Below are 24,541 nucleotides of genomic sequence, written 5' to 3'. Positions count from 1 at the left end.
ACGCCAAGCTATTAATATAGCTCCCACACCGGTCTTTGAGCGTCCTACACTGACCTTTGAGGGAACTTCAGTGGCGGTCAAGCGCCCACGTTGACCGCTAAGAGCCTACATTAACCTCTGAGGCCCCACATCTGGCCTATGAGGGCCCCTAACCGGCCTCAGGGGTCCCAACCGGCGTCTGAGGGTCTCACACCGGTCTCTGGTGGCCTTATTTCTGTCTCTGGTGTCCCAAGATGAACCTTTAGGTGCCAATAAGGGTCCCGCACTGGCTGCTGAAGACCCGATGCCGGCCTCTAAGGGTCTGCATTGGCCTCTGAGGAGTGCCCATCTTGGCCTTTGAGGCCCCTCTGCTGGCCTCTGGGGTCCAACGACGGCTCATGCCGGTCTTTTAGGGCCCCACGCTGACCTCTGAGGGCCCATGGTGGCCTGTAATGAGTAAGGACCCACATTAGCCTCTGAGAGCCCAACTCGATCTCTGATGGTCTCAAACTACTGGCCTTTGTAGTTTGCAGGCCCTGTACTGGTCTCTGAGGGCCCTAAACTGGCCTCTACATGAAAACATACATGGGTGGGTTTCTGAAGATCAGAGGGCTCACGCAGTCTCCGGCACAGCCTTACGTTGGTCCTGATCGAGATTGCTTAAATTGCTTTACGTCCTGATGGTCCCGCGCTGATTCCCTCATCTTTCGACGTCAGGTCCCCATGAGCCGGTGTGGGTCCTGGGGCTGGCAGAGACTGATGAAGTCCTTAGGGCTCAGGGCCAGTCTTTTTAGCAGTAGGACTACGCAGGTTGAGTGAGCCCCAACAGAGCCGTTGCGAAGCCCCGCAGGAGTCGCGCGCGGCCCTCAGCTGCCAATTCTGAAAGCTCGGAACCTGTGGGGGTCTCCAGAGGTCGGTGTACCTACTCTCTCCCGCCGCCACACAACTAGGTACCTATATGGGTAAATGTCATGGTCTAAAAATGCTCTCTGGGTTTCACATGCTTGTTCAAAGCAAGAGGTATCTGAACTTTTTAGCAAGAGGTACCTACCTATCTGTACTTTTCCGAATTGTTTTATAGTGGTAAGGTCATGAATCCGCGTGCCTGACCTTCCAGTATACCTATGCTACACCGATCCGTCGTCATGGTGCAGCGGCCCGACCGGTGGGCACACCGTGAGACGGTAAATGGAACTGGTGATTTTGCCTTAAATTGAGCTCAAAGATTTCACGCAAGAATGAGATGGATGAAGCATAAGTAATTCCAACTGTGCGGCGCCTCGTGAACGTAAAAAAAATTAGCCGATCACCCCCCCCCCCCTCCCGGTGACGGATAAATGTTATGTCCCGCGAGTGTGACTTTGGCCCCCCCTTTTGCTAGCGGCTGCGACCGCCAGTGCCTGTAGGTATATGTTTGTGTACCTTTATGTCGCAAACAAATGAATGCTCTTGAACGCATATCACAGACCGTCACAAATCAAAATGATAGTCGTACAGCAGCGATATGGGCCGCTGAACGAATAATAGAGATTAGAGCAGTGGGGATGGCTAGCATGGGTTTACAGGGTGGGCCAAAAAAAGTGTCACTTTTCAGCAGCTATTTCTCGAAAGTGGTAAGAGATACCAAAAAGAAATTTTCACAACTTAAAGAAAATCGTTTGACAAATTATATGATACCCATTTTATGAAAAAGTTTCAGTTGAACTGATGTTGCCATCACCATTTCAAAAATGGGATATGTGCGTCTTTTATGTTTGCCCATGTGCTCGAAGTGGGCACCTCAACGCTCAAGGCACGTCTGAACACGCTCCAGGAAACTGGCGCCCACTCTCTCCGCGGTGCCTGCTGGCACGACACGCACGTACTGCTCGACGCTGAGACGCAGCTCCTCCAGGCTACCGGGCTTGTTGCGGTAGACGCTGTCGCTGTCCTTGCAGGCTCCCCAAAACCAGTAGTCCAGCGGGCTGAGGTCAGGACTGTGAGGGGCCCACTGCTTTTCGCTTTCCAGTTCCCTTGGTGATCACGCTACAAGCTTTGTTCATGCAAGATGTAGCGCCACCGCACACGGCCTGAGAGACACTGCAGCTGCTCCAAGAGCTCTTCGGTTGCCGCGTGATCTCCAAGGGAAGTGAAAAGCAGTGAGCTCCTCACAGTCCTGACCTTAACCCGCTGGACTACTGGTTTTGGGGAGCCTGCAAGGACAGCGTCTATCGCAACAAGCCCGGTAGCCTGGAGGAGCTGAGTGTCAGCGTCGATCAATACATGCGTGAAGTGACAGCAGCCACCGCGGAGAGGGTGAGCGTCAGCTTCTGGAGCGAATTTCCGGATGACCTTCAGCTTAGCGGTGCCCACTTCGAGCACATGCGCAAATAAAGAGACGCACAGATCCCGTTTTTTGAAATGGTGATGGCAACGTCAGTTCGGTTGAAACTTTTCCATAAAATTGGCATCATATAATTTGTCAAACGATTTTCTTTAAGTTGTGAAAGTTTCCTTTTCGTATCTTTTACCACTTTCGAGAAATTACTGCTCAAAAGTGACACACTTTTTTTGGCCCACCCTGTATTTGCCCACTTGAAAAAGGTGAAAATAAGGTGTAAAAACCTGTCAAAGTCGCACCCAGAAGTTTGTCTCACTTCGTTTTAGGTAACATATCTCATACCTAATCTTCATCTGTGAATACCGACAACTTGCCACTTGTCAGCAACTGTATTTTTGTTTGTATTTTCACACATGTACAGAGCCGTTCTGTGTGTCCGTTTACGAAATACAGGGAAGATAAACATGATTCGAATAGGAAATTCCTTATTATGATGCACACAGCTCATGGGCCGGGATGTCAGTGGAATTGAGTGGCATGCATAGTGCCTGCCTGAGACCTCTGAGCCCAGAGGTCGGTATACACAGGTCTATGATAGTACATGTTTAACCGTGCTTTCGATTTTGTTTTAAATTTAATTTAGTTCAATTTAATCGATTTGATAAAATAGCTAGCCCCGACCGTCAAAATGATATGGCGGTGTTCCAACTTGAAAGAACGTTACCATTGGTTCAGCTCTGCTCCTGAGTCCTGAGTGGAAAAGTAATAGTCTGCTGACCAGGTCCAGCTGAATTATAGCACTGAGCTGAATATGGGCTGTCTTGATGGACATGCCACTGAGATAACTGTACATAGCCAATCTGCTCCACCCACACCCACATCGGGTACGGCATAAGTAAGCTGTAACCCGGAGCGGACAGGACTTTTCAACCGCCATACTTGCAATGCAAGCTGGCGCTGCAGCCATCCTAGGATGGTATTTGTTGCAAAATGCAATGACAAATTTTGACCTTTCCTCATCAAGGTCATGCTATAACTTGTAGGGGATTCAAGTATCGGAACCTGCAACTTTTTATTGGCTCCCCCCGTGTATAGACATTACGTTAATCAAAGTTACTCTACAATGCCCGCCTGCCACCCGGGTGTATTAACCCTCGCCGGCCGAGGGTTAAACCCTCGAGGGTTACCCTCGAGGGTTAAACTCAAGGTTAAACTAAGCGGCCCGTATGACTGTTCGTTTACGTTCACCGTGTATCAGCCCGGCATCTGCCGTTACCCAACTCAAAGATTTGGCTCACATTCCCGACTCTATATTTTTAGCAGGTAGGTACTGCGGATCAAATCATCTCCCGTTCACTTACTCACATCCACGCGTACCACACACATTTTGCACACTCATACCCGCACTACGCGCCGCGCCGATTAAATATAATTTAGACGGGACGGTCCTGGATATACCTAAACGAGAGTGCCCACCGGCCACCGCTATTTGCGGCGGGTCAGAAAGCCAACTAAAATCCAGGACATATGTCGGGGACTTCCGCAGCGCCTGGCCGCTGCGGCGTCAATTTAGGGGGAGGGAAAAGATTGCTTACCGAAAGGTGTTGCCCCGACGACACCGCACTGGCCAAATGCCCCGAGAGACGGGTCCGCGAGTCCCAGGTGCCGGCCAGCCGCAGCCTTTCACCCGGCGGGCACGCCTTTCCCGCCGGAGGCTATCATACGGCGGACTGGCCTAACGCGCACTCTGGTACTCCGGCCCGCCGCTCCTCGTCGATGTACGCTTCGCGCTGAATTTTGCCCTTACAAACTTAAAGTTTACCAGTTACCGATTATAAGACGGCTGACAAAAACACATTATCAACTTTGTCCATTCTATTAGTTGATTCGAATAATGCAATAAGATTCCCAATTCCTCATAGATAACTATATCTATGTAATTCCTTCAATGCAATATTAATTTCAGCCGACCTGGCAAGTACTGCGTGTTTAAAAACGTTGGCTGTAATTTTGATCCTTGTTTTATAATAAGAAAAGTGCAGTGAAATAACGACAAAATAAATGTTCCGTTTATTGCGCAGAAACGACATTTACACATGCGTGTCTGCTGTTTTGGTATATACACACGTGGATATGTCACTTTGCCCTTAATTTTGTTATTTTTCGTCAAGCATGAATAGAACCGCGAGAGTTGGAAACCAGTTGCCTAATAATTTGCCTCAGCTACAAAACCTCATCAAGAGAGACCATGAAAGCTATCAGGAAGAGGTAAGCTGACACCAACGCTGGCTTGCTGTTGCTGAAATCGAGATATGAATTCATATCTCAATTATGAATTGTTTCACTGTCTTTACATTAGTGTTGATATAATTTTAATTATTCCATTTCAGTTTCATGAAATTACTTAACGGCTTACACTAAGTAGCATAGGTAGAAATATAATTTCTATTTTGTAGCGTTTAGTTCACGGTTGCTAGGGCTGGTCTGTGGTTGATAGGAATCGCCACAGCCAGTTTAAGTGTATTGTTTGGGGCAAACCATGCCAGCTTAGATGTAATGGGTATGCTGAACTTTGACATACAAATTTCTGCTACCTGTCCAGAATTGCTCAGTAAGATGCCAGATGGTAGGGACTGGAAGGGGTCAGGTCAGGGCCTGCTCATTGCTCAATAAGCTCTACTTAGTGTGAGCCATAGGCGGCGGAACAGGGAGGGCACCGCGGCACCGTGTCCCCCTTTGATTTTGGCATTTTAACATTAGCCCTATGGGCGTTGCATGGAAACAATGGGACCAAAAGTCGGCAGTGCCCCCCTTAATTGAAGAATTTCTGCTGCTACTGGTGTGGGTAGTCATAAAGCAGGCGTCACACTTCCGTGTTAACGGCCGGAGGTCAGGTGACGGGCTGTGGCCTTGAGACGGCCGCCGATTTATTACGTCACAAACGTACTATCGATGCAGAGTTTTCTATCGATGTGAGTGCTTTGATTTACGGAGCGGGGAGATGAAAATGACCAGCACACAGCGGACGCAGGGAGAGGAAAGGATAAAAAACTTGGTCACAGCAGCGGACTCGCTTCGAATCCGAAGGTCACCGGTTCGAATCCCACCATGCCGTTCGATCAGCGGCCGACAGTCGCGAACTTTTTTGGGTGTATGCGTGTTTTTTTTTTGTGTGTAGAGGGCTGGGATCGGCAGTGTTGAGGGTGCTAGAGCTCACTGACTCGACCCCAATGCAGAGATCCTGGGTTCGAATCCCACCACGGCGTTACCTAAGCGGCCACTTTATCGTAGGTACTTCTTTAGTTTTATAGGATTGGGATCGGCAGTGCTGAGGGTGCTAGAGCTTACTGACTCGACTCCAATGCAGAGGTCCCGTGTTCGAATCCCACCATGGCGTTGCCTCAGCGGCCACTTTATCGTACTTTTTAAGTTTTAGAGGGCTGGGATCGGCAGTGCTGAGGGTGCTAGAGCTCACTGACTCGACTCCAATGCAGAGGTCCTGGGTTCGAGTCCTACCACGGCGTTACCTAAGCGGCCACTTTATCGTAGGTACTTTTTTAGTTTTATAGGATTGGGATCGGCAGTGCTGAGGGTGCTAGAGCTTACTGACTCGACTCCAATGCAGAGGTCCTGGGTTCGAATCCCACCATGGCGTTGCCTCAGCGGCCACTTTATCGTACTTTTTAAGTTTTAGAGGGTTGGGATCCTATAAAACTAAAGAAGTACGATAAAGTGGCCGCTTAGGTAACGCCGTGGTGGGACTCGAACCCAGGACCTCTGCATTGGAGTCGAGTCAGTGAGCTCTAGCACCCTCAGCACTGCCGATCTCAGCCCTCTAAAACTTAAAAAGTACGATAAAGTGGCCGCTGAGGCAACGCCATGGTGGGATTCGAACCCGGGACCTCTGCATTGCAGTCGAGTCAGTAGATTCCAGGACAAATCTTCGTATGGCATTTCTTCGTCGCGCAATTCTTCGTCCGCATTTCTTCGTCCGCAAATCTTCGTCGGCGCATTTATTCGTGTCGCATTACTTCGTCTCGCATTTCTTCGTAGGTGCAAAAATTCGTAGGGCATTTCTTCGTATCCGCATTTCTTCGTCGGCGCATTTCTTCGTCAAGCATTTTTTCGTCCACGCATTTCTTCGTCTACGCAAATCTTCGTCCGCATTTCTTCGTCCACGCAAATCTTCGTCTGCGTAAATCTTCGTCCGCAAATCTTCGTCCCCGCAAATCTTCGTCCGCAAATCTTCGTCCGCATTTTTTCGTCCACGCATTTCTTCGTCTACGCAAATCTTCGTCCGCATTTCTTCGTCCACGCAAATCTTCGTCCCCGCAAATCTTCGTCCGCAAATCTTCGTCCGCAAATTTTCGTCCGCATTTTTCGTCCACGCATTTCTTCGTCCAACCAAATCTTCGTCCGCAAATCTTCGTCCACAAACCTTTGTCTGCGCTATCTTCGTCTCCGCAAACATTCGTTCACATATGTGGTTCAATAAAACCATGAAGAAATATCAGACAGTCAAGTGAATGACGAATTTAATGCAAGGAATGGATGATCGAAACTTTTGAAGACAGGTAGATGAGGTCAGTCAGGTGAAGCTATTGTATTTGGGAGCCGACAATCGTAACATTCCTCATTTGTGTCCCGGACATTCTTTTTTTTGCGGTCGTTGAATGACAATATAATCTCTTGTACCCTCGCCGGCATAGGCGGCGGAACGGGGAGGGCACCGGGGCACCATTCCCCTCTTTAATTTTGGCCTTTTAACAGTAGCCCTATGGGCGTTGCATGGAAAGCATATTGGACCAAAAGTCGGCAGTGCCGTGCCCCCCTTAATTGAAGATGTTCCGCCGCTACTGCCCGCCGGACCTATTTGTTTTCTACGGTACACGCCGGCCGAGGGGGCGGGTACGACCCCCCCCCCCATCGCCGTTTCGCCACTGTGGAGCTATAGCGCGTCGCGGAAAAAAAAACGAGCGTGACCGTGTGCGCCGTTACGAGCCGCAGAGATTAATACCCGATTTTAAAGCGACCCTCCCACCTTAACATTAGATTTGAGTTGAGATAGCCAAAATGGGGTCCCTGGCTCACAATTACCGGTTTCGACACTCACAACATCGAGAAATGCCTTAAATCGGAAATATTGAATTTCAAAATTGCAGCATTTTGATTCAGAGGGGCTAATGCTTAGGAATACCCCTCTGAATGTGTGACGTCAGCGCAAACATCTAGCGATTTTTAAATGTTTGACTAAAACGTTTTGTAGCACGCGGTGGTATATGCTATTTGCGCGCAACATCTGCCGTAAACGCCGCACTTCTAAATTAAAGTCGCTAGAAACAGCGGAGATCCCAAAAAAGTAAACAAAAGTAAAAGTCTAATATCTTGAAAACCGGTGAATATTTTTCGGTGAAATTTGGTAGATATTCGTTTTCGCTCTTTCTGAACCGAGCGACATCACTTTCATGCCAATTCATAAACTTTTTTGAAGGTGGGAGGGTCCCTTTAAGGCCTTCTAGGTCAGGGGTCGGCATACGGCCCGCGGGCCGGATCCGGCCAGGTGGGTGACGGTTGGATCCGGCCCGCGACCAGCTGACGTCCGGCCCGCGGCTGGTATCAGCGACTTACATCGTGTTCCGGCCCGCGGTTCCTTCATAAATCGACTCCGATATAAAAGTGACTCAAATGTGCTTTGGCACAACAGTTCTTCCCTCGCACACTTCATGAGTTTATAAACACAATTTGCGGGTGTTTTTGTCTAATTCTACTTCTAGACAAAACTTGCAACGGTAAGATTTGGTCAGCAGCTTTTGCGCGCAGCATCAACGACTGCTGCAGCTGCGTGCACTTGGCGGCTTCACGTGGTCTACTCGCTTAACCTTCCAGGCGGTGTGTGTGTGGGGGGGGGGGGGGCGGAACACGATGTAAGTCGCTGATACCAGCCGCGGGCCGGACGTCAGATGGTCGCGGGCCGGATCCAACCGTCACCCACCTGGCCGGATCCGGCCCGCGGGCCGTATGCCGACCCCTGACCTAGAAGGCCTTAAAATCGGATATTAATCTCTGCGGCTCGTAACGGCGCACACGCTCGTTTTTTTTCCGCGACGCGCTAGCTCCACCAGTGGCGAAACGGCGATGGGGGGGGGGGTCGTACCCACCCCCTCGGCCGGCGTGTACCGTAGAAAACAAATAGGTCCGGCGGGCAGTAGCGGCGGAACATCTTCAATTAAGGGGGGCACGGCACTGCCGACTTTTGGTCCAATATGCTTTCCATGCAACGCCCATAGGGCTACTGTTAAAAGGCCAAAATTAAAGAGGGGAACGGTGCCCCGGTGCCCTCCCCGTTCCGCCGCCTATGCCGGCGAGGGTACAAGAGATTATATTGACATTCAACGACCGCGAAAAAAAGAATGTCCGGGACACAGAACATATGGAATGTTACAACTGTCGGCTCCAAATACAATAGCTTCACCTGACTGACCTCATCTACCTGACTTCAAAAGTTTCGATCATCCATTCCATGCATCAAATTCGTCATTCACTTGACTGTCTGATATTTCTTCATGGTTTTATTGAACCACATTTGTGGACGAGTGTTTGCGGAGACGAAGATAGCGCGCGCAGACAAAGATTTGCGGACGAAGATTTGCGGACGAAGATTTGATTGGACGAAGAAATGCGTGGACGAAAAATGCGGACGAAAATTTGCGGACGAAGATTTGCGGACGAAGATTTGCGGACGAAGATTTGCGGGGACGAAGATTTGCGTGGACGAAGAAATGCGGACGAAGATTTGCGTAGACGAAGAAATGCGTGGACGAAAAAATGCGGACGAAGATTTGCGGACGAAGATTTGCGGGGACGAAGATTTGCGGACGAAGATTTGCGCAGACGAAGATTTGCGTGGACGAAGAAATGCGGACGAAGATTTGCGTAGACGAAGAAATGCGTGGACGAAAAAATGCTTGACGAAGAAATGCGCCGACGAAGAAATGCGGATACGAAGAAATGCGTTACGAATTTTTGCACCTACGAAGAAATGCGAGACGAAGTAATGCGACACGAATAAATGCGCCGACGAAGATTTGCGGACGAAGAAATGCGGACGAAATATTGCGCGACGAAGAAATGCCATACGAAGATTTGTCCGGTTACGGAGTCAGTAAGCTCTAGCACCCTCAGCACTGCCGATCCCAATCCTATAAAACTAAAAAAGTACCTACGATAAAGTGGCCGCTTAGGTAACGCCGTGGTGGGATTCGAACCCAGGATCTCTGCATTGGGGTGGAGTCAGTGAGCTCTAGCACCCTCAACACTGCCGATCCCAGCCCTCTACACACAAAAAAACACGCACACCCAAAAAAAGTTCGCGACTGTCGGCCGCTGATCGAACGGCATGGTGGGATTCGAACCGGTGACCTTCGGATTCGAAGCGAGTCCGCTGCTGTGACCAAGAGTCCTTTCCCTGCGTCCGCTGTGCGCTGGTCATTTTCATCTCCCCGCTCCGTAAATCAAAGCTCTCACATCGATAGAAAACTCTGCATCGATAGTACGTTTGTGACGTAATAAACCGGCGGCCGTCTCAAGGCCACAGCCCGTCACCGGACCTCCGGCCGTTAACACGGAAGTGTGACGCCTGCTTTATGACTACCCTGGTGTGAGCTATGCCAGTCCATTTGTTATAGCATTTGTGCTAAATTTTTCAAGACCATAAGCTTTGCATCTACTGATTTGAATTGGTGACACTATGTGATGCTTGCCCATTCCAGTTTAACCAGCAATGGCGCCACTACCAGTCAACAATGCAGGTGTTCCGGCTCCAACCAGATCAATACAACCAGAACCTGGATGAGCTGACCATGTTTGTGGCACAGGTAATACTTCTTTCAGCCTTATGAAGGTTCTTAACTGTTGACTGATGGCTGGAGAACTGACACTATTAACCTAGCATTGTGTAGGCTCACATTAAGTTTAAAAACAAATATATTTTTAATGGTGCTTGATTCATTACTTTTAAATTGAAACTGAAATTCATATGCAATGCTAGCAAACTTCAAGCTGACATTTCCAGGTTCTAATGTCTCAGGGGTGGGAATATTCAAGCTATAGGGGAATATGCTTTAGCTTTTATGAAAAAAGTGATCATTTAGCTTTTATCCTGTGACCTCTCATACCTAACCTGAACTATCAGCCTGGAGCGACATATAGTAAAGGTAGGTAGTTAATTGCTAACAAAAATTTGACAAAAGGGGAAGTCTAACAAAGAACTGAGAGGGGTCTCCAGTTACTTAACTTGCTGGGGAAAACAAAGGGAGATTTCGCCTTGAAAAGATGAAACAAAATGTTACAAATACTGTTAAGCCATTTTATCCCATCAGGCATCTGACGAAGCTCTGTCCGTCAGGTGGCTCACTGCTACCCGGAGACGCTGGCGCTCTACCCCCAGGAGCTGATGGACATGCTCCGACAGTACAGCACCGTCATTGACACAGACATGCGCATGGTGAGACATGACCAGGATGAGAGGGGATTCCTATTATGTGTTTTGCTGTCAGAGTGCTGTTTTTTAGCGATATGATAGCTGTGTGACGATACCCAACAGTGCGATTGGCATAAACGTTTAACGTAGTGTGCTAGATTGAAGGTTATAAGCTGAAACTCGGACGCAAACGAAATATTTTGCTGCAATGGAAAGGTACAGTAGAATCCGCTCAATAAATCCTCGGATAATAAATTCAGCCGCGTATTTTGGCCACTTGAGCTGTTCACGGATTTTTTTCATGAAGCACAATTGGGTCCGGTTAATAAAGCTAATGCTTAATAAATCCAAAACTGCAAGATGTCTTCAGGGTGGATTTATTAAGTGGATCCTACCGTATGTTTTCGCTAGAAAGCGATGCGTCCAATTCTGCTTTTGACGTTACTTTAATTTGTAGACGTTCGTGAAGGCCCTGATACTGCTGAGGAACAAGAACCTGCTGACTCCCACGGCACTGCTGGAGCTGTTCTTCGAGCTGCTGCGCTGTCAGGACAAGGCGCTGAGGGACTTTCTGCAGAGCCACATCGTCAGCGACATTAAAAACGTCAATGCTAAACGGAAGAACATGAAACTCAATTCGGTAAGAAATCAGAAGCAGATAATTTTTTTCGGGGTTTATTGGATGCAGCCTGCACACCGCGCGGGTAGATAGATGCAAAGTCCAAAATTATAACTTAGCATTGGAGTTGACTGGAAGTGACTGCCGCCTGACGATACGTTGTCCTGCTCCCCTAATCCACAGACTCTACAGAACTTCATGTACAGCATGCTCAAGGACAGCCACGCCAAGGCGGCCAAGATCGCGCTGGACGTCATGATCGACCTCTACAAGAAGGGCGTGTGGAACGATCAGAAGACGGTAAACGTCATCACCACCGCCCTCTTCTCCAAGACCACCAAGGTGATGGTGACCGCGCTGAAGTTCTTCCTGGGCAAGGATGAGGACGAGGAAGATTCGTCAGACAGCGAGTCAGAGGTGCGGACTTCGCCGAGCAAAATTTTGGCGATGTTATACGGCGATGTTGAGACGAGTATGTTGCCATACGACGGTCGTGCGTTTTGTGTCTCTAGGCTGCTCGTGCTGCAAATTCTTTAAGCTTACCATTGTAATTCCCAAGGCCGGGGCTACATTTATTCCTCGATTTAAAGACGGCGACATCTTTTTGCTAAGCTGTCGCTAGGATCCTATATATTTACGATTTGTTTAGTGATCGATCCCTTTTTCAGGATGATACAACGGCGGCAAAGGCTGTTATCACGTCATCCAACTTTACCAAGAAGACCAGAAAGAAGAAGAGAGCTCTTGAAAAGGCAAAGGTTCTGGCTAATGTGAGTTACGCAAGCCGTGAGCGTTCATCTAGTTTTGCACCGCTCACTGTCTTTCACTCATCATTTGACATTTCAAATAATTTCACTGCATTTTTCTTTGTTACGTTTGTCAAAAGTAATTTTGCCATCTTGTCCCTAATCAATAATTCATGTGACAACCTATCTTCAGAAATCGAAGAAGAAGAAAAAGAAGAGTGAGTCGTTCAACTTCTCAGCGCTGCACCTGGTGAACGACGCCCAGGGTTTGGCTGAGCGGCTCTACAAGAAACTGGAGACGCTGAATGAGCGCTATGAGGTGGGTGCAACGGACTGATTTAAAGGCGTCCCATTTCGATCAAAGTCGCCGTTACAAGACCAATATCGTGTGTGTTGGGGAGCGACGCACGGCCGCCCGGCCGGCCGGCGGCTGGCGGCGGGCGCCGGCCGCCAAACCTGCAGCTCTGCCGGCGGTGATGACGTCGGTGGCGCGGGGGGCCGCTAATTGGTCGGCGGGCGCCCAGCCCCCCTATATAATGCGGTGCATCGCCGGCGGCGGGCAGTCGCTGAGCGGTGTGCTCGGCGGGAGGGGCTCGGGGCTGAGCGGGTGGCTCAGCACGGGGGCTTGAGCGCGGCGGAGGACAAGAGGCCGGAAGGCACGGGGAATCAGCACAGAGTTGTTAACTGAATTGACGTGTACCGTACGATCACTGTTAATATACTAATCAGCTGAGCCGAGGTGTTTGCCGGTGAATGCGCGTCCGAACAACTGGCGCGGTCGGTAGGACTGTTCGGACACAGCGGACGCGCATTCGTTGGCTTACACCATTTCTTAAGTAAATTTAAATCTAGTTTTTTTTTAATTGACCTCAGTGTAGCATCGTAAGATGGAGAGAGAATTTCTACTCTTGACTAACTTTGAAAATTTCACGGGGGAGAACAAACAGGCATGGGGTCGATGGTACCGACGATTCCGGGCAAAGACGGTCGCCTTCTCGGAAGAAAAAAGGCTGCAGAGCCTACTCAGCCTTCTGCAAGGCAGCGCTCTGGATTACTTCGCCTCGCTGTCGGAAGACATCCAAGGCAACCTGCAACAAACAGTAGCCGCATTGGAAGCCCGCTTCGGCACGGCAAAGAACGCAATGCAGGCACAAGCTGAACTGGCGAGCATCCGACAGCAGCCCGGCGAGGCGACTCGCGACTTCGCGGACAGGGTGCGCCAGGCCGGCCGGGAGGCGTACCCGGGGGCGGCAGCCGGTGACCCGTCCGTCGAGGCGACCATCGTCAGCCGCTTCGTGTGCGGCCTTCGTGACGAACAGCTGCGGATGCGGGTGCTGACAAAGGACCCGGCCAGCCTCATGGAGGCCATGGATGTCGCCGCTAAAGTCCAACAGCAGCAGGACGCACTCCGAGCAATGCGGCCACCCAACGAGAGCGAGGCGTTGGCGGTCCGGGACCGGGGCGCACCGGGCGCAGATCGCCTAGACGCGCTGGAGAGGGGCATTGGGGAGCTGCAGCGCGCCCTGCAGCGTCTCGACACGACGGAAAGGCGGGACGACTACCGCACGTGGTACGGGACGGGGGCGAGGAACCCCCAGCGAGGGTCATCGAACCCAAACAGGCAGGGCCCGGGGCGCCGCTGTTTCCATTGCAATAGCCCGGACCACCTAATCCGCGACTGTCCGGCGCGGCACGCGCAGGCAAGCGGTTACCAGCAGGCGGCCATGGAGTGGGCGGAACGCCCCCGTGGTCCGCCTGAGGAGGCCGGCGGATGGGCACCGTTCTGCCCCGGGTGCAGCCATGGGGGACAGCGATGGGCGGGATGCCCGCCTGCCCCCGCAACTGCAGCCGTAGGTACGCCCGATATCCCGTCGATGGAGGGTCCAACAGCACACATGGGGCACTGGCAGCGGGGAGGCACACAGGCAGCGGGGTGCGGTCGTGAGGGGCAGTGGAGGGTGGGTTACCCACCTGCCCCCTACGGCACACCCACCGCGGGGCAGCCCGCACGCGAGGGACAAGGGAGCCCTCCCACACCCGCGGTCATGCAAAGGGACACTCACGTAGCTGCGGTGGGTCAGCCACAGGGAAACGAGTAAGTACCGGTGCGACGGGACGAGTGCCGGTACGGAATCCATCAGAGTCCCACAGCGCGGGGTTGACGGCATCAGTCGTAAAGGTGCGGGTTGCGGGTCACCAGGCTTGGGCTCTGGTAGATACCGGGGCCGACTTCTCCATGATGAGGGGGGATTTCTGGGACATGATCGGGGAAAATCTGCACCTCCAACCCTCACCGAGCACGCGGCCCGCCAGGGGGGCCGGAGGTAACGAGCTACAGATGCTAGGAGTGGTGCACAATCTGGGGCTCGAGATACAGCAGAAGACATTCGTCTGTCCGGAGGTGGAGATAGTTGGGGGCCTGCTGTACGACATTGTGCTCGGAAGAGACTTCTGCTGCCGCGAAAAGACGGTCATCGACGACGGGAACGGGGTAATCAGGCTCGGGAGCCTGACGCTCCCCCTACCGAGCCACGCGGAGGTGAGGCCGCAGGGGCCCGGGCGCTGCGAGCGTTCGGGGGCCGCGAACACCGGTCTGGCAAGGCGCTGCGCACAGGCCTGCGAGCGGGCAGTGGCCCTAGTGATGGGCACTGCTCGCGCCGTCTTCCAGTCGGCAGGGTTCAACCGACAACGACACAGTCCAACCCAAGCGACCCCATGTGGGGTCCCCGACGAGGCCCAGGGCTCCGGGACGAGCCGTTGCGGGGGCGGGCAGCCCAGCAGCGGCTACTTCGAGGACGCAGTGACCACGAATGGACCAGAGATGGAGAGCGTGAGCCGCTGCGAGGGCGGGTCGCCCAGCAGCGGCAACGCACGTCAAACAGACAGGGAGACCGTCCTGGCCAGCAGTGAGGTCAACCTGGCCAGCGAAGCACTTCTGGTGGCGGACAGACACGCACAGGCCAGCAGCCGTCCAGGTGTTGACGGCGACGCTGGTGATGCCAGCCCGCTGGAGCAGCGGAGCGCCATGCAGAGGGGGCAAGAGGAGAGCTCACCACTCAACTATGCCCGACGGTGTATCAGCCAGCAGACACCCTTCGATATCCCTATGCTGGAGAAGTGGGGTCAGGTCCTGGGATCAGGAGGTCACCATGTTCGGATGGTGGACGGTCTCGTCGGCGTCGACACGACGAGCGGGTTCAGGGCGGCGGTGCCGCCTTCCCTGCGCACCCATGTGATGCAGCTGGCACACGAGCCACCGACGGGCGGACACCTGGGACACCGCCGCACCACGCTAAGGGTGAAGCAAAACTTCGTGTGGCCCGGAATGTATAAGAACATCAAGGAGCACTGCAGGACGTGTACCCTCTGCCGGAGGCGGAACAAGATGGTACCGTCGCCAAGAACCCCGACACAGACGGAACTGGTCACACGTCCCCTCGAGCGCGTACCTGGTGGCAGAGTGAGACCACCGATCGCTAAATGGTGTGCGCAGCATCGCCCAGATCGCGGCGCGGGACCCGAACCGCCCCCTGCCGCCCTCGGTCCGCCTGCGCCGTACCGAACGACGTACGGGCGTCTCAACCGCCCCCGGTACAGTATCAGGCGGGGTCCGTGAACCGCGTGCATTGTGGGCGCTATAGTGTATGTGTGTGAGCGGCCGTGCTCCTCTCCTGTGTGTAGGGGGGGGTGTGTGTTGGGGAGCGACGCACGGCCGCCCGGCCGGCCGGCGGCTGGCGGCGGGCGCCGGCCGCCAAACCTGCAGCTCTGCCGGCGGTGATGACGTCGGTGGCGCGGGGGGCCGCTAATTGGTCGGCGGGCGCCCAGCCCCCCTATATAATGCGGTGCATCGCCGGCGGCGGGCAGTCGCTGAGCGGTGTGCTCGGCGGGAGGGGCTCGGGGCTGAGCGGGTGGCTCAGCACGGGGGCTTGAGCGCGGCGGAGGACAAGAGGCCGGAAGGCACGGGGAATCAGCACAGAGTTGTTAACTGAATTGACGTGTACCGTACGATCACTGTTAATATACTAATCAGCTGAGCCGAGGTGTTTGCCGGTGAATGCGCGTCCGAACATGTGTGCGCAGCTGTAAAATTGATTTAGCTCCCTGGATCATCGTCACTTCTCCCTCATTTTATCGACAGGTGAAACTGATGATGATGAGTCTGATCTCGCGTCTGGTGGGCATTCACGAACTGTTCCTGTTCAACTTCTACCCGCTGCTGCAGCGCTTCCTGCAGCCCCACCAGAGGGATGTGACGCGCATCCTGCAGTATGCTGCTCAGGTCGGTCACGGGAAGATGGGTTGAATTGGAGATGCGCTTCGAATTTGATGGAAGCTCCTCGGGCATATATTGGGCTTCGAAAGATAATCTAAGGTCCATCTTGCTACCAACCATAGACCTCTACATACCTCTACCTCTACATATAGGTATGTAGAGGTCTATGTACCAACATTAATTGTCTTGCATAAATGCTGATGGATTGGATTGACTGTTTTTAGCTGTATTATCTGAGGTACCGATAAAACAAAGCTACGAGTACTACCGACATCGTGCACAGTTCATTAGCCTGCAGCTCACTGTTGCCATCTTCGCTAATCGGCGTGTCTGTGGGTAACCGTCTCTCTCCTCTGTTCTTCAGGCGTCCCACGTGCTGGTACCACCGGATGTGATCCAGCCGATGCTGATGACCATCGCCAACAACTTCGTCACCGAGCGCAACTCGTCCGAGGTTATCACCGTCGGGTGAGTCGGGTCGTTCTGGTAACTGGGGAGGCGCTTTGCTACCGACAGAGATGGGGTGATTTGTCAAAGACGTGACAATTCCGAAAGAGACCACCACGATGAAGACGCAAAGCTGCTTTCTTTTTGGTCAGCTTTGTAATTTTTGGATTGGTGCAAATTGGGCGTTATGATTCAGTCCAGCTCTTGCAATATTGCGCTTACTTACATTTTTTAACGTTTTTATTTTAGGACTATGTAATTATTTTGATGAGGAAGAGTCAATTGGCTAGAAATGAGGTGTCGTTCGGTAATTTCGAATATTTCTGATGGCTTTCATCTGAGCGTGAGTTGATTTTCGCCAACATTGTTCCCCCGCCGACAGTATCAACGCGATCCGCGAGGTGTGCGTGCGTTGTCCTCTGGCGATGGGGGAGGACCTGCTGCAGGACCTGGCGCAGTACAAAAAGTACCGCGACAAGAACGTGATGATGGCGGCGCGCTCTCTGATCCAGCACTACCGCACCACCCACCCCGAGCTGCTGCACAGGAAGGACCGGGTGAGTCCTGGAGAACGCTGGGGACTGTGCTGTTACGTGACTCGTGCTTGGGATTTTGGGGTGTTTGGGTGGAACTAAGTGGATAAGATTTGAATAAAATAATGTGTTAACTGTTAAGCTGGTATGTGAGTCGGGTTCTTGTGATAAAAAATTGTTAATCGGAATATCAGGATGGTCCTTTTCTTGATTATCGTTGACCTTTTGACTATTGGTATGCCGTTCTCATCTTTATGAAAGGATTCATATCTCCCACACTCTTCTCCATGCAACAACAGCTAATGCCGTCACTTCAGCGTCTTGTGCCTGTTTACAGTTACCTGCACCGAACTGCTTTGACTGTGTTTGACCGTGACTGGTTTGTGTCTTGGTTCCAGGGCCGTCCGACAGAGGCCACTGGTGAGCTCGAGCGGCCGGCCTACGGAGCCGTCAGCGCGCGCGACTATATCCCCGGCGCCGAGGTCCTGGACCCGGAGAATCCCACGGAGGACGACTGTAGAGGCGACGAGGTGAGGGACGTGGGGGAAGGTGGTGTGGGGCACGATTAGACCAGGAGTGATAGGTGGAATGTTAGCCGAGGCAGTGTGCCTGTAGGCAGACATAATTTTGGCGTGAAATAGACCAGGAACGTTGTAAGATAGATCGATGATTATTGCATTCCATATAAAGCACAGTGATTGATGCTGTACATTATTGTCAGAGAGCACAACTCTACTGTCAGCATAAAAACGAATATCTCTGCGTTTACCGCTTCCCCAGCCCCCCACTGTGCCCACATATCCGTGCTGTTTTCCCCACTTCTAAACACCGCCTCCCCCTCGCTGTTCCCCAGGACGACTCTGACGGGTGGGTGAACGTGTCGGATGGTGAACTTGACGAAGAGGAAGGCGATGGTGAGGACGCCGAGTTGGAGGACGGCGCCGAGGACTCGGGAGATGAGGAGGGCGAAGCCGAGGTGGACGCCGAAGGAGAAGAATCTGATGAGGAGGTCGATGACGAAGAGGGGGAGGAGGAAGATGACGAGGGAGAGGAAAGCGACGAGGATGAAGAAGTGGAAGAGAAAGTAAAGACAGTGAAGACTCCGCAGAGGTCCAGGAAGTCGTCAGTCAGTAGCAAGGTGGTAAGTTCTGGGCAGATCGGCTTAATGGCCTGGATTTTTACGTCAGTTTCAGACTCTGGGCGGTGAAACAGATGAGAGTATTTCATATCACTGCCAGCCAGCCCTAGCAGCTGCTTTTGGTCAATCGCGAAACTTACGTCAGACATTTGAACCGTCCGCGGCGTCGACAACTTTTAGCCAAACTTTAATGCTCTCAATGATGGCTGCTAATGTCGCTCTTTTTAAAATGTCCCTGGTGTCATGGTTTGAATTACCTGAGACCTATGGCTCGCCCAGGTCACGCTCCCGGCTCAGTGACCTCGTTGACCTCTTAACCCGTGCGTTTGGAAGACAAACCAACTTGTCGCTGGCGAAGTTGCGTCTTTCTACCGGGTTCGGCCGTAGTGTGACTCTTTGTCGACCAAACTACGGCCGGCAGTCGCGGCCGGTGACCTATATGCGGCGACATTTGGCCTTGGGGCATGTTTCCGTGACCTATTCGTGACCCGGAGACGGTAGCGCTGATCTCTGCGTAATCCGCCGCCGGCGTCCGGTCTGAGAAGTTCAGAGCGTTTCTCTGATTGGTGCCGTAATGTCACAATGGTGGAAGCTTAGCATTTCCGAAGCTGGCCTGTGATGTGTGCACCTTTGCCTTTTATCGTTACCTGATGATACAATTCGTAGGGCTGACACGTTGGAGATATGCTTCTAACTAAGGGGGCGTCTCGTATGATTAAAAAGCTTTGCTGGCAAGGACACATCCACTCAGCAAAAAGCCGACAAGGACAAAAAAAGTTGAAAACATGCGATCGCATCCATGGTTTTAGGTATTGGTATAATGCAATATGGTATAACAGTATAATGCAATTAACACGATTGTAGGATTGGACTGCACAATACAAGGGACACTCCCAGTTAGTGCGTTGAAATTTATAATTTTTTACCAGTGTTTCTCAACCGGTGGACTTAATTAAATCATTAACTCCGCTAAGCGTCAGGGGTGCGTTGCAAAGGTGCCTGATCGCAACTTGTCTGTCAACGCAGCTATTAGTCGTTATAGTGTCTTGATAGGTAAGACAGGATCTTACGAGCCCTATTTCAGCAGTCTTGCTAACCCAACATCACTCAGAAACTTTGTGAAATAAATTGACTCTCTCCATCTGCAGTCTCGCTCGTCACAGAAGTCCGGTTCGGCGCTGAGCACGCTCTCCAAGGAGGAGAAGATGGCACGTGCCTCGGCCGTGGTGTCGTCTCGCCTGCTCACTGACTCCGACTTCCGGAGGATCGAGCGCGCGCAGCTGGCCAAACAGATGGACCCGCTGAAGAAGGGAGGCAAGAGGAAGGCGGATGAGATGGTGGAGGAGGAAGAGGAGAGGTGGGTGATAGAGTTGGGGAGAGCGTGGAGGGGCGAATGGGATGTCGTCGAGGGAGGGGGCAAGGATTGAGTAACAATTGTGACGGAAGAAAGCAGGGTGGGATATCTGAGGAGTACCTACCAGGTTTTACCAGAGAGAGGGAAAAAGAGATGTGGAAATGTGCGGAATCGCGTGTTGAGTTGTTCGGCGCAATTTCTGAGTAGTGTGAGCATGTAATTACGCTTCCGGAGATCGGGTTGGAGGATGAGGTTTGCTGCGCAGGCCAGCTCTTGTGACTGAGGTTGGTCGTCTTGTATTACACTAATATCCGGTAGTTTTCTGTCCAGGATGCTGGTCCAGAGAAGTTTTAACTGCGTGCTATTTCACCCTTTGCGTGTGTCATACCATTAGACTATGCATTAGATAATTGTTATGCCATCACTTATTTTAACCCTCGCCCGCACATGGGGGGGGGGGGGGTGGTTGCCACCCCCCCCCCAGGTAGTCTTTCTGCTCTGCACTCAACATTTTTAGAGCTAGAAGGCTGATTTTTCGTATAGCTGCTCCTCTATCCTTTCTTGATGTCCACTGAAAATTTCAAGTTTCTGTGATTTTTGGTTTCGGAGATATGACCTTGTTTTTCAGGTCATGTCATGACCCAAATGGCCAATTCTCAACATCTTGCGTTTGCCATGGGCCTTGTGAGCTTTTGACACCCTGATTTCGGCTTTTTTTGCCAGTCTTACCTCCCACCTATCATGGAACATGTTGTTCGACGATGTACAGGGGTCAAGGTCAGGGTCAATGTCAACCTAGGTCATCTAAGATAATTGCGTTTTAGGCAAGCTGAATCTACTTTTTTTGAAGTTTTTTGACTGCATTTTTGGTAAAAGCTTCTCAGATCATGATTTCATGTAATATGGACCCAAAAACAATCGGTGCACACATCAGTATACACACAGACATACAAACACATATAATTGACCTTGACCTAACTTGACCTGAAATGACCTCAGCAGCAAAATTCTGGTCGGGTAGTGTGACAAAGAGGTTCTAGCTGGCTTGGCACCAGAAAACAGCATCGTCATCGGTATTTGATAAGCAGCACACTTGATATCCAACGGTGACCCAAAACAGCAACATTTTTTAGTTTGACCTGACCTGGAAGGTCAACGACTGACCTGAGAAGGTAAAACTGGGTATCATTGGATTCGTCTCTTCCCAAAGAATCTTTTTGGTCTTTACTGCTAAGCTCTATCTCCAACAGGAACGAAATGGCGCGGGGGGGGGGGTGGCAACCCCCCCCATGTGCGTTCTAGGATGGGAAAATGGCATGTGCGGGCGAGGGTTAAGGGTTGGTTGAAAAGCTGGCCTAAGATTCACCATTGCACTTTTAAACGCCTTTCGTCAATGTGTCTTTTCGGTATGTGTAATGTTCTCATTGGTCTTAACTCCTCTTGTTTTTCAGGGGTGAGATTGTGACGCTGAAAAACATTGAGAGGATTCATAAGAAGCCCAAAGCAGATAAGGAGACCCGACTGCTCACCGCAAAGGTAAGTGTCTTTTGCCGTTCATTGCTGGCTGTGGACGAATAGCAGAACCAGTTCATTTTAATCGTTAGGAATTTGAATCGTTGAATCATTAATATCCGCTAAATCATTTCAATTGATTTTGTTTTGATGTCTTGCTTCGTTTTTATTTATAGCTTAGGCCCTCACTCGAGCATTGTCTTTATGAATTATGATGCTGTTACGCTGTAGTTCATAGCTCTTACATAACCGCTCCGCTGTCTAATTCCTGTTTGGCAGTATTTTTTCTACAATGATAGGTCTGTGAGCCCCTGTTTCGCGTGATAGGGGACTTCTGGAACTATGTCGATCGTCCGGCATCGAGAAGCTGACCGTCATACTTCTGTACAAATGAATATCTTGATTCGTGCGCTACCGGTACTCGACCACGACCCAAAGGCAAAACGCTTTTAGTGTTTTGTCCAGACGCGAACACAAAACACACGGTATTGATATGAATGTCCGGTTCGTGTAACCACGTCACTTTGCCAAATGTTTTGTGCAGGTAACTGATGCTTGCGTTGTCCCGTGCGCTCCCATTACAGGCGGGAAAGCCAGACCGAGAGCAGCTTAAGTTTGGCCGACCTAAGGGCCGGGTCAATCCGAACGCAAGTACCACCAACAAGGAAAAGAAGAAGACCAAGAACTTCATGATGCTCCGGCATAAACTGAAGAACAAAACCAAAAAGTCGTTCAGCGAGAAACAGGTTCGTACAAGGCGGAGGCTGTACTGACGAAACTTTGTATTTCTTACCCATAAAAAGCCAGTTAACCAAGCGATTTCAATCAAACATATTTGCCATCAGGCAGCTGAGTATGGTTTGTGGCAGTTATATGCCTCAGCATTCATACCAGCTTGTTTCCATTCTTGACATTTTAGCTATTTTGTTTACAACTTGTTTTTATGACCTACTTGTTTTCAGTTCTCACTCAAAAACATTTTCTTCCGTCTTTTCCAGAGATCATTGCGGGATTCGTTGCTGAAACGAAAGAAGAAGTCGAAATACTAGTGCCTAGTTTGACAATATTCATACTGAAGAGCTGCATTTGTTAGGGATAAGTGCCCGGTGGCTCCTCATTTGTAATCGTTTCATTGATACAGTGTGTACTGACTGATACTGGGGAAATATCACCCGAGGGTGACGAAGTGAAGGATCCAAGTGAGGTGAGGATGTTGAACGTGACTGTTTTATAACATTGTCCGCTGCTGCCCCGAGTGAAATGTGACGCGTTGCATATTGTTGATCTAAAACATAGGTTAATAATGAAACAAATGTCGATGTTCTGTTTGCTCATCAACTGCATATCATAGTTCCATATCATAGTTCAATTTTGCTTTATCGGAATTCCTGACTCATACATCAGTTAAATTTATAGTTATCAACACATTTGAAAGGACAGTTTGAAGTGCATTGTGAGATAATACCAGATTTCATCCACGTTCGCAATGAACACGAACGAACAGCTTCGGGATTACGTGCAAACTTCTGACGCTAATGACCTGTGCAGTGCATGCACTCCGCAGTTTGGACGCCCGAGTCCTCATCAGCACTTCAGAAGAAGATCTTACATCTGGTATCAATATCTTTCGGCGAGGTTTTTTCCCTTCTGATAGTCGCTGTTTTCCTGACTCTTGAAACTCAGCCTTTTCCCATGAATTAAGTGGCCTCTGGGCCTCTTTTCCACTTCTGGTTTTGTCTCGTGCGTCTTCGCGGCCGGTCGATATCGAATAGGTACGATACGGGGACGTTCCTGGAATGATCTCGGTGGATCATTCGGGACGCCGTCTTTGTGACCGGAAACGGCACCACTTCCGTTCGATAGTCACACGGGGCAACTCCTGTTCGGTCGAGTTCCTTGAAGACCGGTCTACAGGCCGCGCAGGTTGCATAGATAGTAACGGTAAATTATAACTACTCAGTACTCTCAGCATTCTAGGAGTCGACGGGGGCTTTCTGGGACAATTGCTCTGAAGAAGGCTGGGAAGTGTGAAGAAGTTAGTGGCTAGTCGAATTGGTAAACTGGCCTTCGTGGGACTTCGGTGCAATATCTCATCCGTTGTGCAGGGCGCCTGCCCATGCTCTCGTTTATCGGTACGCCCCCCGAACACCCACCAACTTGCCTCGTGTGTAATGCATGTACACCAAAATTATTTGGGATTCCAAATCGACGATGCGAAACCACCTTCTTCTCTTGCAAACCCTTCTGCCAGCTTTTGCATGTTACTTAGGTACAATTTAAACCCGTTTGGCAAGGCTATGCGACGGTCAATTCGTATTGATACAAACGTTTTTGTCGGTACCAATGGATTTGTAAATGTAATTATACAGGGTGTTTCACAATAAATGTTACTTTTGATAAGCATTTAAAAAGATCTCAACTATTATTCGTATGCCCATAAATTATATATTCATTTTGTTGCAAATTCTGTGCGGTTTTTAATCCTTACAAAAACTATAACAAATCATCAACTGTTCATTCTTTATGTACCTATGTGCGAAGTCTACACCATCAAATCGGGTCAATTCGCTGTTAAGCTTCAGAGTCCTTCACAGTGAATGTTGCTTTTCAAACGACGATGTTTCAGTGACAGATATATTACATAGGGGTCATGAGTCATGAGTATTACCACATGAGACAGCAGAACAGTAGGACTTACGAACATTCACGGGCACCCTTCACGGGTTCTCCACAGTGCCACCCTTCCGTCTGACTTTTTCAACCAGATTTCCTGGGATCGCCGTCCGGCCAGGGGGCGGGGCTGGTCTCGTGTTTCCAGTCTCCTGGAACCTCTTTACCACTCGTTTGAAAGCCATTTTGACGGAATATCCTTCCTCCTTTGAAAATGGGTACCGAAACCTCGTCGCACTGCGGTCAAACTCCGCAAAGCGCCGTGCTGCATGACCACCCATACCCCCTCATCATCTGAAAACGGCGAATTGACCCGTTTTGACGGTGCTGGCATTGCAGTCCATCCAGATGGAACTGTTGACGGTTTGTAAAAAAAATATAAGGACTAAAAACCCGAATAAATTTGCAGCAAAATGAATATAAAATTTACGCGCTTAAGAACAAGTAAGATCTGCCTAAAAGCTATTCAAA

The 24,541-nt window shown here is 50.7% G+C and overlaps 1 protein-coding gene across 1 annotated transcript; it reads left to right on the top strand.

Moving 5' to 3' along the window:
• The first annotated feature begins 4,380 nt into the window (after positions 1 to 4,380).
• On the top strand, positions 4,381 to 22,719 carry LOC122388045 (protein SDA1 homolog). Its single transcript, XM_043378811.1, has 16 exons — positions 4,381 to 4,567; positions 10,069 to 10,173; positions 10,704 to 10,802; positions 11,236 to 11,418; positions 11,581 to 11,814; positions 12,066 to 12,167; positions 12,337 to 12,462; positions 16,282 to 16,422; positions 16,781 to 16,884; positions 17,246 to 17,420; positions 17,795 to 17,926; positions 18,250 to 18,537; positions 19,683 to 19,891; positions 21,340 to 21,424; positions 21,985 to 22,146; positions 22,399 to 22,719. Exons 1-16 carry the CDS (start codon positions 4,472 to 4,474, stop codon positions 22,447 to 22,449), a joined length of 2,292 nt encoding a protein of 763 aa, XP_043234746.1. The 5' UTR covers positions 4,381 to 4,471; the 3' UTR covers positions 22,450 to 22,719.
• The last annotated feature ends 1,822 nt before the right edge of the window (positions 22,720 to 24,541 follow it).

The sequence above is a fragment of the Amphibalanus amphitrite genome, unplaced genomic scaffold, assembly GCF_019059575.1.
Source record: "Amphibalanus amphitrite isolate SeventyFive unplaced genomic scaffold, NRLGWU_Aamphi_draft 000306F_arrow, whole genome shotgun sequence".
Taxonomy (NCBI): domain Eukaryota; kingdom Metazoa; phylum Arthropoda; class Thecostraca; order Balanomorpha; family Balanidae; genus Amphibalanus; species Amphibalanus amphitrite.
This window is presented reverse-complemented; position numbering and strand designations above follow the sequence as displayed.